This window comes from Hyperoodon ampullatus, assembly GCF_949752795.1.
Source record: "Hyperoodon ampullatus genome assembly, chromosome: 2".
Taxonomy (NCBI): Eukaryota; Metazoa; Chordata; class Mammalia; order Artiodactyla; family Ziphiidae; genus Hyperoodon; species Hyperoodon ampullatus.
In genome coordinates this window covers 53,758,243-53,775,251 of record NC_136915.1, presented here as the reverse complement: position 1 = coordinate 53,775,251, position 17,009 = coordinate 53,758,243, and the positions used below count along the sequence as shown (strand labels likewise).

Sequence of the window (17,009 nt, the reverse complement as noted above, 5' to 3'; positions counted from 1 at the left end):
GCCCAAACGAAAGTTAAAACACATAAACATACTTATTTTAATTTATAACATAAGGAGTGTAATGAGAACTTAGAAGTCTGTATTAAAAGTATAAAGATAAAAGTAGTAGCAGTAGGAATAGTAATGTTGGCAGCTAGCACTGATGTAGTGATGTGCTGATAAGCACTTAACAAATATCATCTTTAATCCTCAAAATCCTATGAGGTAGACATTTTTTTCTGAAAATTAAGTCAAGGACATTAAGAAACTTGCACAGACACATGTACAGTAAGCAGTGGAACAGGGATTCGAAGCCAGGTGTATTTGTCTGCAAAATCCATGTTCTTAACTATTGATATTATCAATATCCTATAATGATATAGTATTATCATTTCCTATATTAACAAAATTCGACACTTACCACCAAAGGCTTACAGATGCCAAGGTGTACAGTGCCTGGTGGCACAGCTTTCAACACTTCCACAGCTTCAGCAAGTGTGGTGTTGTCCAAACAGTATTCATTGACTGAGACCAGGCGGTCTCCAGGTAATAGTTCTCTGCCTCTTTCTGCCACACCATCTGCCACCAGGGAGCGAATCACAATCACTGATTTTGTGGGATCTAAGGGGTCCTAAGGATCAAGCAAAAAAGAAAGATGAGTCAGTTCCCTAAAAACAAATATATAGCCTTAAGACAAGTATGTGGACAGTTATACCTCAGCGATATTGTGGGTTTGGTTCCAGACAACTACAATAAAGCGAATATCACAATAAAGTGAGTCACATAAGTTTTTTGGTTTCTCCAGTGCATATAAAAGTTATGTTTACACTGTAGTCTACAAAGTGTGCAATAACATTATGTCTAAAAAAACAATGTCATACCTTAATTTAAAAACACCTTATTACTAAAAAATGCTAACCATCATCTAATGACCCAGGGTTGCTGCAAACCTTCAATTTGTAAAAAATGCAATATCTGCGAAGTGCAAATAAAGCTAAGCACAATAGAAAAGGGTATGTCTGACTCATGAATCTCATTTGACTATTTACTTTATGTGTCCAGTATCCTGGTGGTATTCTTCCAAAACCAAAATCTATTAAAATATCACTCTATGCATCCACACAAATATCAGCTTGTATCAAGGTAAAGACATAACCTTAACAACTTCATTTGCATGTCTGAGTGCTCAATACATATAAATTTCTTTTTTAAAGTTTTGATGATTGATATTTTGTTGGACCACAAGAGATCTGGGGAGAGTTGGAAAAGAATCTCTGACATCCTTAAGCACAGTCATACTATGGACCAAAGACAAGCCCATCTATTATTGCTCTTGGGAAATAAGTAGGCTCCAAAAGTAGTGTACTATGGGAAATGATACTGCATTCTTAGGCATTTCACCAGTGTAAAATCTTCTTGCTAAATCACTTAAGTTCCAAAAAGAGATGGAAACCACGGCATATACCACTGCCTTTAAAAAGTATGTTTAAAAATAACATAACCTAAAATTATGACATGGTATAGGTACCCCTAGGTGAGAATTATTCTAATACAGAGGAACTGAATATCAATTCATGAACAAAATCATTGTGCAAATCTCTCTCATCCACTGGGAGGGCCCCATATTTCTTTTCATTAAGCACGGAAGATAACACTGACACTCTATAAATACATTTGGCTAATAAAAACCAATTTATAGCCACACTATTATTTTTTATTTTATTCAACAAACACTGGTATATAGCACTTACTATGTGTCAGGCTCTGTTCTAAGTGCTTGACAATCATTAATTCAGCTAATCCTTACAACAAATTCCAGGATGTGGGTAGATTTATTGTCTGTATTTTACAAATGAGGAAACTGAAGGTCAGAAAGTTAAGGAAACATGCCAAGATCACCCAGCTGGTGAGTGGCAGAGCCAGGATTCAAACTCAAACAGTCTGGCTCCTAAGCCCTTCTCTTAACCACTGTGCTCTGCACCATAATAATAATCAGAACAAATTGGAAATAAAGGGCTATGAATGGAAAAGAAACATCCATGTGGAAATCTTATGGTTGAGTAGAATCTCTTATTTGTCCTAATGGTGGAGGTATATGATACAATTACTAAACCTCAAACTTTGTAAGGGAGAGAAAAAAGATAAATCTCACTCTTAACATCACTTGCTTGGTTTGTTTGTTTTGCTCCTACTGTTTCATTATGTACATACTGTTCCATAAAGGCAAAATGTAGTAACATGAGATTCTACTACTGTTAGTTTCTATTAAACCCTTCCTGAGAAAGTAGAAACTACCATGTTTTGTGTTAGAATGGTAAGACTTTGGAATTAGTAAAGTGAGAACTTGCCAAGTTCCAGGCTATGTCTGTTTGAAGTGGCTGATGGTTATTTTGAAGGTTTCTGCTGCAGTTTTCTATACCTCTCTGTTGTAGACATCAAGGCTTACTTTCAATACTGCATGGAATCTTAACCAAATATACCATATTTAAATCAACAAAGGCTATAGAGCAAATTCCTTGAAAAATGCCTTCAAACAACTTATTTTACTTTCCTTAACTAAATCTTGCTTTTCCACTACCAAGTCAAGAGTTTCTTGGTAAATTTCTAACATGATCTGTTGTAATAACACCACATACTAATAAAGAGGATTGAAAGTAAAAATAGTCATGGGAACTCACTAATAAAGTACCGTGTTAAACTATAATTACACCAATATTTTCAAGTAGAGGGAGCTATTGCATAGGAAGAGAACAATAAGGAACCCAAAAAAAAAAAAAAAAAAAAAGTACAGTGGGATATCAGCAGCGATCAGTGCAGTAATATAAAAGAGCTGTCTATTTTGTCACCAGCAACCATGAATCACAACACACTTTTTCATTCTGAAATATGAAACCATTACATTTTAAGTTTGACACACTAATAAATAAGCTGTACAATTATGTCCTTCATTTAGGCTGTCAGTTTCTGATGGAAGGCTTTTTTATTGGGGGGGAAGGGAAACTATAAAATAGCTTATTCCCTTCATGAAATGCACAGAAAGCAGCTAGCATTACTTCATATTAGTAATTACTAAACTTTCTTAGAGAAAACTGCAACAGTAAAATACACCAAAAGCAAATAAATGATTTCACCGGGTGGGTGTGAGCCATCTCTGCAGTTTCATATAACACCTAATCAAAAAGTACTATTTTTTACCCAAATAAATAGTGAATTGGTTTTCAAAATGCAACCAGTTGAAATGATAATTAGAAACATTTCAAAGAAAGATTACCAGGAAATAATGGAAATAGAAAATAGATCAATAGATTTCCCTTATTATAGAAAAATCATGGTGAGCACTTATTTATACAAAATGCAACCTTCTTTAGACCGCAAACTAGTACCAGGTGTGCCTGCTTACTAAAATTTATTCAGGCTTGGGCTTCCTAGTTATTCTAAACACTAAATCCAATCTACCACCCCTTTTCCTGGAGGAAGGAAGCCAACGGCAGCTTCTTTGTCACTTAAAAAAAGACAAACCACCCACTACTGAAGACACCCCATTATGAATAATCGCCACTGCATTTTCTATGATAACTTTTCTGACCAGGTGATCTCTCACATAGCTAAATGGAGTTGCTTTAATGAGTAACAGTCATTTCCTTTCATGGTCATCACATGTAGTAGCCACCCTATGGAAGAATAGCAGCTGCTACTGCCTACCAGGGTGGCTACTATTCTTGAGGCTTTGCCATATACGACATGCTTAAAAGCCAGGCTGCTTCTCATCAGAAAAGTCTGTTTTCCAAAAATGTAGTCTACAATATCACACCCATGTTAAATCCAACAAAATGTTATAAAGATATTTCTCAAGACCTCTACCCAACTTCTAGGCCCTATCCAGATTTTTTCAAGTCCCCATCAGTTTTTATCAACTTTTATCATAATTTTAAAATCTCTAGTTTTTCTTGTTTTGGTAAACAACACTGTAAGGAACATTGTATTCAAGAATCAAGATGTTGTTTTAGACTAAACAGCCAACAGGGGGTACTAAATACCAAGCACAGAACACAAGATACATCATCTTTTACTATGCAAGCCATTCTCCTCTTCTGAAAGATGTTTTTTTCCTATTTATTCAAAATCCTTATCTTCTTACGCATGTTCTAACAGTATCCTGTATGTCTTCTTTAACTCAACCATTTATGAAAGTCATTCCCTACAGCTCTTAAAAACTCCTACAATCAATTAGGCACAGCCAACTTTCATCAGAATGCTACGTGGGAAGACAGGAGCTCTAAACCTGGATTCTCCTCGCTATTTAGCTATGAAATCCGAAGAAAACCAATCTAACTGCTCTGTCTCACAGGTAAATAAAAGTGCCTGAAGAAAAGCTCGTACGAGGATTTTTGAGGTCTCTTGAAGTGATACTAATGTTTGATAGTTATTATAAACACAGGAAGTTTCAATGTTGGGGGAAATCCAAGGTGACAAACAGACTTCTCTCCTCCCATAGTCCCTGAGTGGCACTGCCATACACCCAAGCACTCACTCGCTCTCTCCCACCTTTTCACTGGGTTGCTGGCTAAGGCACGTCAATTGACCTTCTGCCTCTTCTATCCGATCCTTCCTCTACATTTCTGCTGCACTGCCTTGGTGCAGCTTCTCATTATTTCTCACCTATGCAACTGCTTCAGTCTTCCCAAAGGTCTACCTGTCTCCAATCTTACCCTCTTCAGTCTATTGTCTACAGAGAGAAAATAATGATTTTTAAAGATAAAAATGGGATTGCAGGGCTTCCCTGGTGGCACAGTGGTTGAGAGTCTGCCTGCCGATGCAGGGGACACGGGTTCATGCCTTGGCCCGGGAAGATCCCACGTGCAGCGGAGCGGCTGGGCCCGTGAGCCATGGCCGCTGAGCCTGCGCGTCCGGAGCCTGTGCTCCACAGCAGGAGAGGCCACAACGGTGAGAGCCCCGCGTACCGCAAAAAAAAAAAAAAAAAAAAAAAAATGGGATTGCAATTCCTCCCCTGCATAAAATATTTCAGTGACAGCCAATGCCTTCACGATAAAGCGCTCTTGGGCAGAAAAATTCCTTCAGATCTGCAGTTTAGTCTCATCTCCCCTTGCTCTTCCCACATATACCACTGTTCACCCCCAATCTGCCCCACACATTGTCCCAACAATCCAGAACTACTGAAGTTCAGGACTGTGGAAGGCTTTGGTATGCTTCACGATACTCTACAAACCATTCCATCTGCCAGGAATGTTTTTCCTGCCACACTGCCACTTATCTGTATCTTTGCCACCAGAGTCAACTCACATGTTTCCTCCAATGAGAAGCTTTCCCTGACTTCCCAAAGAAGACTCAAGCACTTCCTACTCTGTGGTTATCTCTAAACCTAAAAAAAGACCTTCCATTATAGCATTTGTCATAATATATTTTCCTCACTGTCCTTGACCTTTTAGAATAAGTTAGGCCCTCCTGCTAGATGTATACATAGCATGTTGCATTTTTCCTGTTACAACTCTTTTGACATTCTACTGAAATTATTTTAACCATCTTCCCTACTAAAAATAAGCTTCATGAGAGCAAGGATATGTTTGCTTATTTGCTACTTTATTTCCAGGGCCGACTACAGTGCCTGCCACAGAGAAGGGACTGAATAATAGCTGAAATATCAAATGACTGAATCTATTTAGGTTCTCTCTCCTTGCTGGACTATAAGTACAGCTATAAGGCAAAGGTTACATCCTGTCATATGTGAATAACAGCAACAACTGTTAACATTTACTGAGGTCTTGCCATGCCAGGCATGATCTAAATATCTTACTTCATTGAACCTATTTAATTAATCCTCACACCAACATGAGGTAGGTTCCATTATTATCCCTACTTTCCAGATGAGAAAACTAAGGCAGAGGAAAATTAAATAACTTAACCAAAACACACAGTTGGTAAGTAGTAGAACCAGAATTTAAACCAGCCAGTTAAGCCCCAGAGTTCATGCTGTTAGCCACTATGTCATGCAGCTTCTTAAGGTAAGTATTTGCTAAATGAATGAATGTTGAAAGAAGGCAAATTGTTAGAATATGTATTTATTACCTTGCCAAAGTGTATAAAACTGAGTCCCTGAAGTACCACACTTGGCCACTAGAGGTTTATATGTTGGTACCTAGTTGATGAAATTTAGAACAGAATGTGCAGTGTGCCTCCATGGACAGCTAAAACATGCATTTGTTTGCCAGATTTTAATTTACACTTAACGTTCTCAAGAATCCATTCCTTTGGTGTCCTTTGGACACCTTCACATGAACACACACAAACATGTGACAATCCTTATTCCCAAATGGATGGAATTCAAAGTTCAGAAGTGTCTATAAAATGTATTATATGAATATCTGTGTACATTCCCACAGATCAAAGAGATCAGGGTTCACATAAACTAACGCACTGTACAGCAGTGTCACCTGGGGCAGAGAGGTGGTTCAATTGAAACTGGGCTCTCTCAGAGACAAGGATATCAACCAGAAGATGTAGAGAGCTCTAGTCTTAAAGCTGCTCCAAAACGAAAACTACAAATACAGGTAAGCAACCATGGCAAACTCAGTGGAAAGGCATGAAGCAGAAAATGTTACATAAAGAGGAGACAGAGGAAATGAACGTGAAGGAAAGTGCTCACATTTAATAAACTGGCCAATAACTCAGTAAAAGGCATTTTTAAAATAAGAGGAATATGAGACATACACCAAGGACAATTCTGACATTCAACATTTATATGTTTGTAGTATTACTCCAATAAAGGAAAACAAAAATCAAGGTGTTACAAGGACTTGACTACACGGATTCAAAATAAAGGATAACCGGGACTTCCCTGGCAGTCCAGTGGTTAAGACTCCACGCTTCCACTACAGGGGGTGTGGGTTCGATCCCTGGTCAGGGAACTAAGATCCTGCATGCTGCATGGCACAGCCAAAAAATAAAAATAAAGATAAAAAATTTTTAAAACTAAAATTAAAAAATAAAGACAAAAAATAAAATAAAGGATAACTTTTGGGTTGTTCTTATTTTAAAAATCTATTCTATCACCCAAACTTTTAAAAACGTTAAATAATGGAATAAGAGGACTTCACTGGTGGTGCAGTGGTTAAGAATCCACCTGTCAATGCAGGGGACACGTGTTCGATCCCTGGTCCGGGAAGATCCCACAAGCCTCGGAGCAACTAAGCCCGTGCGCCACAACTACTGAGCCTGCACTCTAGAGTCCACGAGCCACAACTACTGAAGCCCAAGTGCCAAGAGCCCGTACTCCGCAACAAGAGAAGCCACCACAGTGAGAAACCCGTGTACCACAACGAAGAGAAGCCCCCGCCTGCTGCAACTAGAGAAAGCCCGCGTGCAGCAATGAAGACCCAATGCAGCCCCAAAAAATTTTTTAATAAATTAATTAAAATTTTTAAAAGGCTTATTTTCACTTTAAAAAAATAATGGAATAAGAATGTAGTGACCACAACAGGATGGCAAAGAGATAGACAATAGTTTATTTCAGATAAAAACTTGGGTACAAATTACTTACCTTTGATAATGTTGACACTTATTGACAAGTGAGTACAATAAAACATAAAGTTGGCCTACAGTAAACTCATGAGAGGAAATACGGTTCATTCATACAGCCTTAATTCTATGTCATTAAGGTTCTGTGCTGTTAGACAGCTCACCACACCAAAATACCTGCTCTCCTGTATTGCATGAGTCCTTCTCCAAAATGAAATGATTCCAAAGAATGACTAGAAAAACAACTTCAAACAACTGTGAAACAGAAAGCACTCTACAAATCAGATCTCCTAACCAATGAATTCAATGTTGTGGTGACATTATTACAGAATTGGGCTACTGAGCTTCACTCTACAAATAGTTATTCACATTAGTGTGAGGAATTATGTTTCAAAGATAAATTGAAAGGATCTCCATAAATTTCTGGATAACATGAGGCAGCTAGCACATACTACTTGATAAGAGAATTGCTCCAACTTAATAATGGTCAACTGAGAGAAAACTATGAAAGCAGCAAAGAGCCCAATACAACAAAATTTACCATATTAACCATTTTTTAAAATTTTATTTTATTTATTTTTTTATACAGCAGGTTCTTATTACATTTTAACCATTTTTAAGCATACAGTTCAGTGGCAAGTACATTCACATTGTTGTACTACCGTCACCACTTTTTTTTTTTTTTTTGGCTGCGCTGCGCAGCTTGCAGGATCTTAGTTCCCCGACGAGGGATTGAACCCAGGCCACCGCAGCGAAAGCGCCGAGTCCTAACTGCTGGACTGCCAGGGAATTCCCCCATTTCACTATTCATCTCCAGAAATTTTTCATGTTCCCATACTGAAACTCTATATCCATTAAGTGAGTCCCCATTTCCCCCCAATGACTATTTTGCTTTCTGTCTCTATAAATTTGTTCTAGGTTTGAAGAGTATACTCTTAAATGTGGCAATTACTTTTTGAACTAAAGAGTAGTAAGTTAAAATCTAAATGGATTAACAGCTAAATAATTTTTAAAATAAGATCCCAAGGAAGTTACTAAAATGGAGAACACAGAAAGAAACCATTAAGTTTAAAAGGGAGACAGCTAGCTATTTCATCCTGGAGGTAGGCAGAAGAAGGAATTGGGTACAAAGAAGGGCAAAGCAAATGTTCTTTTACACACACACATACACACACACACACACACACAGACGTACACATCATAAGGAAAAAACAATTATCTGCAGAAGTTCTGATGCACAGCTGGCATGAATTAAAATGTCCACTGTGAAGGATGTCAGTCAGAAAACAGGAATCCAAAGATTTTTCTAAAAAGAAGAAAATATACATAAGAGAGAGACAAGGAAGACAGCTATTCAATCCACTAGTGGTAGGATGGGTGTCGATTAGAAGTCAAGGAACAAGTTTTGAGCCCCCAGCCTGACTGTGTACAGTTTCACAAGTTCTTCATTTTTCTGAGTCAGTTTCTTCAATTGTAAAATGAGAAAGTTGGATACGTGACAGTTGTGATCTGTTCCCCTAACTCCAAAATTCTATAACTAAATTTGACAGAATATCTTGAGTCAAATTTGTCATTAATTTCTACCAAAACATTCACAAAACCACTATAAAAAGTAGGGAATGACAGAAGTTAATTCAAAACACAGCATCAGCAATGAAAAAGACTACACTTTGTTCACAAACATGGTATAATTGTAGTTAGTGATGTCTTTTAAGAACTCATAAAAATGCCACTAACTACACAATATCTAACTTCTGAGTATTATACCATCAAAACAAGATATAACAAAATATATACATATACTCTTTTTCATAAAAGGAATATTAAAACAACTTTTTTGCCATTTTAAGATAGCAACAAAGACATGTCAGAGACTATTACTTGAATTAAAATCACTAGAATAGTTTTGGTTTAAGAATGCAGGATGTAATTATTTATACTAAAAGAGCATATTCTGATTTGATCTACAAGCTAAGCATTTACTTTTAGGAAGGAGAAATGAATGTATTTATAGTGAATGCAAGGCAATAAGTAAATGATTCTAATGAATAATGACTAAGCTATCTTATCAGAATCTAACCCCATTTTTTTTTTTACTATTTTATAATATAGCCAAGTTTTACACAAATCATACCAATTACCACAATACCATCACGTCCAAAGTAAGTGCCCACAAAATACTTTCAGTGCACTCAAGATAAATTAAACTGATACGGTTCCTGGCTCCTTGTGTCTTATTACTTCCTTAATACTATTAGACATTAAGAATAGATTTTTCGGGCCTCCCTGGTGGCGCAGTGGTTGAGAGTCCGCCTGCCGATGCAGGGGATACGGGTTCGTGCCCCGGTCTGGGAGGATCCCATATGCCGCGGAGCGGCTGGGCCCGTGAGCCATGGCTGCTGAGCCTGCGCATCCGGAGCCTGTGCTCCGCAACGGGAGAGGCCACAACAGTGAGAGGCCCGCATACCACAAAAAAAAAAAAAAAAAAAAAAGAATAGATTTTTCCACGCATCATACATAGAACGAAACAGTCTCTGAGTAGCACAGCACAAGGCAATTAAAGGTGCAATGGAGGGCTTCCCTGGTGGCACAGTGGTTAAGAATACACCTGCCAATGCAGGGGACACGGGTTCGAGCCCTGGTCCGGGAAGATCCCACATGCCGTGGAGCAACTAAGCCCATGCACCACAACTACTGAGCCTGTGCTTTATAGCCCACGAGCCACAACTACTAAGCCCGCATGCCACAACTACTGAAGCCTGCACACCTAGAGCCCGTGCTCCACAACAAGAGAAGCCACTGCAATGAGAAGCCTGCGCACCACAACAGAGTGGCCCCCGCTCACCGCAGCTAGAAAAGCCCATGCACAGCAATGAAGACCCAACACAGCCAAAAATAAATAAATTTAAATAATTAAATTTTAAAAAGTACAATGGAAAAGAGGTGCACAGAGAAACTTGCTAAAAGATCAAAATATAGTCTAAAATGGAGGAAAAAATACATAAGCTTGTACATAATTTTATTCTGTATAATTTCATACTTTAAAAATCTATTGTAAACATCATAATAATTTAACTGGTTCAAGCAGAGGCCCATGACTTTCTCTCATCCCCTCCTAGTCTCCTAGTTGACTTTCTCCTTGGATACTAAACATTATCTTTGGATGTTTCATCTCTTGAAAATTTTATGTCATGCTGTAATTGTTTACATACTTACTGTTCACTCCTGGCCCAAGACTTTTGGTAGTTGTGAGGAAAACAAAACAAACCAAACTACACAACTGTCCTCTATCTCAAAGTCCCATCATCTGGCTGAAATGGCTGGGGTTCCACCAGGCTGATGGTAGTATTCAAGGACAAAGTCACACCCTCTATTAAAATTACATTAGTTGAAATGTGAATATACCCAACACGACCAAACTATACACTGAAAAATTAAGATGGTAACCTGGACCTGCTTTATGATACCGAGATATCACTGGCACTGGAAGGACATGCCCTCTGTGATCCATGCTTCACTCCCATCCACACACACACACTGCTGAGTGCATGCCTCAGTTTACCTTGGAGACTCAGTTTTTATTTCCAAAGCACCTTTTCATTCAGGCTGACCAAAATAAGTTTTGGAAACAAAGCTGTTTTGAAGTATCCAAGCATAAAAATATCCTAACACTGACCCCTCTGCTTTTTCTTTTAATATTTTGGGCTGTTTATATGCCTAAAGTTTTTTTCTTGAGATTTAAATAAAAAATCGTTTCTGGTTTGAATCACCAAAAGGTAATGAGTATGGAAAGATAGCTGAAGATGTGTATAAACAAGGTTTTGCATTTTATTACATTATTTTCATGTAAAATGTGTATAAAGAACCATGATGTTTTGTAACTTTATAATTAAAATGTTCAAACTGGAAAAAAAATTAAGATGGTAAATTTTGTGTTATGTGTATTTTACCCAAAAAAATTGTAAGAAGAAAATGAATTTATAAATAAGAAATATCCCATTATCTTCCAGAAAAAAACTATATTAGTTGAAAGTTATTATGATGATGCAAGGAAAGTACAGACACACAAAACTTTTAAAAGCTTTTTAAGTATTAGTTTTGGAATTTATTTTAATTTTCCAAAGATATCACTCTGAACTTAAGCTAAACAGTTACAAATACCAGCTGAGTGACTTCCCTGGTGGAGCAGTGGTTAAGAATCTGCCTGCCAACACAGGGGACACAGGGTTCAAGCCCTGGTTCTGGGAAGATCTCACATGCCACGGAGCAACTAAGCTGGTGTGCCACAACTACTGAGCCTGTGCTCTAGAGCCCGTGAGCCACAACTACTGAGCCCTCATGCCACAACTACTGAAGCCTGCGTGCCTAGAACCCATGCTCCACAACAAGAGAAGCCACCGCAATAAGAAGCACGCACACCATAATGAAGAGTAGCCCCTGCTCATCGCAACTAGAGAAAGCCCACGTGCAGCAACCAAGACCCAATGGAGCCAAAAATGAATTAAAAAAAAAAATACCAGCTGAGTGGTACTGTTCAAGTTGTTTAATCTCTGAGACTCGAATTTCTCATTGTAAGTGGAAATAACAATAATACAGATTTTGTAGAGTTGTTAAAAGCATTAAATGAGATAAGGCATGATAAGTGCTTGGAAAGCCCATAGTAATCACTCCATAAGTGCTTTTACTCTTATTCTTGCTATTACTCCTTCTGTTTCTGTTACTATGAAGATAATGGAAAAGAATTTGATAGGACATATGTGTTTGAGGAGTTAATTCAACTGAGCATGTGTAATTTAGACCAACAGTGCTATCAATTGCTAAACCATCCCTGACATTACGCTTAAGTGTTAACACATGACAATGAAGTGCTGACCTTCTACTCTCCAGATACGTGCCTCTGCACCTGAAGAGAGGCTCAGAGCAGCATGGTGTCCTCAGTTCTCACTTCCCCTTAAAGCCGACACTAAGGGACAGGAGCCATCTCTACACCGGAAACTCCTCTGACAACCACTGCCGCATCAAGGACATAGGACACGCTTCATTCTTCTGAAAAGATTCTGTGACTTTTTTTTTCAGTCCTTGAAAGGGCAAGCAATACTCTGTGATATGTAGCACACAAAATGCAGAACAAAACTTTCCCAACTTTGAAACTGCACAGGAAAAAGGCTAAGGAGTCCTGCTGGGAAATATAAGGTAAAACACACATAGTTTTTACTCTCTGGCAGTGAAAAGGCCATCAGGTCTCTAAAGAGCTTTGACTAGGTGGGAGGAGTTAAGGCAAGGGACCATAAGGATTCAGGAAAATATGAAGTAAATTTTTAGAACTGTAGTAAGTGTTTATCTCTGGAAAGGTAATCAGAAATTTTTATCCTCTTTCACTAGAGCTGCAATTATGAAGAATCAGTATTGTTTCTGGTCTAAAGACTGTACTTTCACTCTACTTGACCACAGACTTAGGAGCCCAGCTCCACTACTTAACAATTAGATAATCCTGAGCAAATTCCCTAACCTCTTATCATCAGGTTCCTCATCTATAAAATGAAGATGATTATAGGACCTACCTCATGAGGTTGTAGAGATAATTAAACCAGTGTGTGTAAGCAGTAAATAATTACTAGCTATTATTATCATGGGAAATGGTGGTCATATTTTATAAATGTTAGAACAGAAAATTTCTCAAAGGATTTTTCATTAAAAGGAATAAAATATGAAAGCTTAGATAGGTATTAAACAGTTCACAGCTACTAAAGAAAATCAAGACATAAAATCAGGGCCAAGTTATCAATTCCAGGACACTTCTGTTCCTGGAATGTCCACTACCTGTCTGTGTGCAAGTCATGCCTCAGTTCCCCATCAGGACTCTCTGGGTCTTAAGAAACAATCATCATGAAATCTCTTAGTCTTACTTCTACCACTGCTAAAATCATAATGTATTATAGAGAGTTGTTCCCAAGTCTGTTTCATCTATTATATTTTAACATATGCTTATTTATCTACTGTCTCTCTACTCCCAATTGAATTTAAATTCCATGAGGACACAGGGTCTATTGTCTATTTTGTTTATTGCTATATTCCCAGTGTCTGGAACAGTGCCTGACACAGAAGATGCCCAATATACATTTGTTAAATATACACTTGAAAGGAAGTATATCTTTTCATCTTTAATCCCGCATACTAGCTCATAAGTGAACAATAATTTTTTGGAAGGAGATAATGAATAACAGGTATAGCAAGTCTGTGCTCAGATTCTATTTTTAAAAACATCATCATCATCACCATCATCATTTTTCAGTAACTAGTAACATTATTTTATGCTCAGAAAAGTGTGGGCATTTATATACATCTTTTGTTTAGTCTTTATAACTTTATAAGGAAAATATTATTTCTATTTTAGAGATTATTATATAAGAAAGACTAACAGGCTTGTCCAAAGTCCTAGTAGGGTGTCATAGCCAGAAGGCAAATCCTGGTTCTTTCTGACTCTATGTTCAAAGTGCCATACTGGTGAACAAAATATCTGGTTAAAATAAAACACAGAGGGAAGAGCTGAAAGGGGAACCTGAGCCCTAGAAAGTGTTGTGTCCAGATCAGGAAGCCAATCTCCTTTCATGCATCATTAACAAATTAGGCCTTTGGTACCAGAAGGAGGCAACACCACTTCCTGACGCTCACTGGGGAAAGCAGGGCTCTCTGGATCACTGCCTGGCTCCAAATGACACCCACAAACAGGTCAAAGCAGTACAAAAAACCACGCCTTAGGAAAACAGGTTCTCAATACCTGTTGGTGGATCTGATTCCATCTTTCTGCCATACCCTAGGAAGGGCTATGACTTTCATTTACTAGCACGGTTCTCAACACTGACACCAGAATCCAGTGGGAACTTTGAAAACACACCCACACCTAGAGATAGAGGAACACTGGTGATGAAACACCTCTGGAGACTGTTTCCTCTTTAGACCAACTCCTTTTTAAAAAAAAAAAAAGTTATTGTTCTGTTTTTAAGTACATGGGAGACAGATGCACAGCCGGACTGACATCCACGAACTTCCTGGAATATCTTGAGCATTTCATAGGAGAGACAGAAGTACTGGTATTGCAGTAAACCTGAGCGCCTTTATGCCTATATTTTAGCTCCCCACGGTCGTTTCATAAACACTAATATATACTGTTTGGCCATCTCTGGAATACTCACTAAAGGTAATATAACAAATATATCATTTTCAGAATCTCCTCCTCCTCAGCAATGCCTTCTAGTGTGACGCAGAAACAGTCCTTATGAAACATTTGTGAAAAGGAGAGCTACCCTAGGAGAAAGCACCATCCAGCTGACAAGCATTTGCTGCTTGCCCTCTATTCTCTCTCTCCCCCATTAGACACAATGGGATTTTTTGCCAAATTCGTATTCCAGAGGAGCCATGAAATTCCCTCAAAGTTCAACATCAGGCCTGACTTAAGATCTTTGAGGCCTCCTGCTAATTTCATCCCCCTGCAGCTGCCTCGCTAAGGCGAGCTTTTGATCTGTACTATCTGGATTTCAAGCTGATATACACACAGCCTCTTTGATCTCTTATTAAGTGGCTTCTGGTCTCCTGATGCCTTTAGTCTTGCTGCACTGTGGTGTTTGGAAGTCAGTCATCTTCCTGCGCGCACTACAAACTCCACACACCAGGAGTGGGCCCCCTTCATTCACCCACTTCGCAGGCTTGAAAAGCAATCTTTAAGCCATGAGAGAATTTCCCCAGTAGCCACAATCAATCCACTCCATGAACACACTACTAAGAATTATTTTTCAAATGAAGCAGCTTAAAATGATTTAAAGGATACAGAACTTTCCCATAGAGGGAAAGGAAGCAAATCCTCTGTGAAAAGAAATCTTCAGCCCAGTTGGCACTGGAGCTTACAGTACTTTGATGTTAATAAAAATAAATGTGGATAGGATTCAGGGATGGGCAAAGATTGGGACTTTATCAGTCCCAAGTTCCATTAAGCAAAAGTGACCTTTAAAGGCAGCTGTGTGGTTTGTACAGAATATATTTCCAAGAACACGGATACTGCCATTAGTAGCAGACTGACTGCATTTTGCTCAGTACCAATATCTTAATCATACACGGATGAACTGGAACCAGAGCTCCTTTAAAACAAAAAAGAAGAAGAAAAAGAAGAAGATAAAAACAGCAACAAAAGAAAAAAACCCAAAGAACAGATACTGGTGGCCATGTTATGAGATCCCATGAGCATTAAAGTGGAACTATAATACTAACTTACAATATATTACTGTCCTGTAGATCTTAGATTCTGAACCCAACTTAATTATGTTAATAACGTAGGTACTACTACATGTTAAAATTATATCAATACCTATCAAATTCTATATCCCAGATTCTATAAACTAATCAGTTGGCATGAACATAAAGATACTGGGCTTCCACAAGTTACTAAAGACTATATACTGATAGTAGTATTCACCCAAAATCTCAACTCTTGTGGCAAAATTAGAGTCCTTAATTTCTTCCATTTTTAAACTCAATCTTCTGATAAAGAAGATTAAAACTGGTGGAAAAAATAGGAATAGATTTTGGGGCACTAATATCATAGTCTGAATATAAATAGTTTATGCCCTCTCTTAACTATAAAGGTCAATAAATTAATTACTGACAATATAAAGTTGAAACAAAGTTGATAGTTATATATTGCTATCACTTAATCTGTCTATATCATGGAAAACCATTAGCAAATCCATGAATTATGCACTTACTTACACTTTATTTTTCAGGAGAATTATCTAAACAAGGAAATTATATAAGAAGTCATCAATTTTAAGTAGTCTAAATACATGAGTCTCACAAACATTTATGTGCAAGCAGTTTGGTAAAAATGTACCAAAATTTAAAAGATAAATGCTCTTTTGATGAGCAATTCCTCTTCTAGGAATTTATCACAAGATTTATTCACACCTTTTTATAAAAGAGTATGACAAGGATATCCAATACAGCCTCATTTGAAATACCCACCAACTGGGTACAGGAGCTTGGTTAAATAAATTATTGTACAACAACAATAATATACTATGCAGTCATTAAAAAGAATTAGATAGCTCTATAAATACCAAAATGAAAAAACATATAATTGAGGGGAAAAAAGCAATATGCTGAAAGCGTGTATGATATATTCCATTTCTGTATTAAAAAATAAACAACCAGAAAACTACCACTTATATAATCGTGTCTGTATAAAATATCTCTGGGAGGATAGACAAGAAAAACAGAAGTTTTTATCTGGGAGATAAAAAATGAGGGATTATGGACAGAGGTAGATATACTCATCACAGGATACCATTATGTACCTTTGAATTTTTATGCCCTATGTATATATTACTTATTTTTAAAACATTTCTAATGTGCACAGAAAGTCATTCTGTTGCACATATGATAAGAAAAAAGCCAACTTAAACCACATGCATGAAATGTATACACTGCCTTCATATAATTTTAAAAAA

The 17,009-nt window shown here is 37.6% G+C and overlaps 1 protein-coding gene across 1 annotated transcript in view; it reads right to left on the bottom strand.

Annotated features, from left to right (window-relative positions):
* Nucleotides 1–17,009, bottom strand: part of PATJ (PATJ crumbs cell polarity complex component) — a gene marked incomplete at its 3' end in the record, with an annotated part of 366,093 nt that overhangs the window by 269,319 nt on the left and 79,765 nt on the right. Inside the window, exon 18 of the mRNA XM_079698741.1 lies at nt 401–610. Within this exon, the coding sequence (XP_079554867.1) occupies nt 401–610 (210 nt within the window). The remainder of the gene's footprint in view (nt 1–400; nt 611–17,009) is intronic.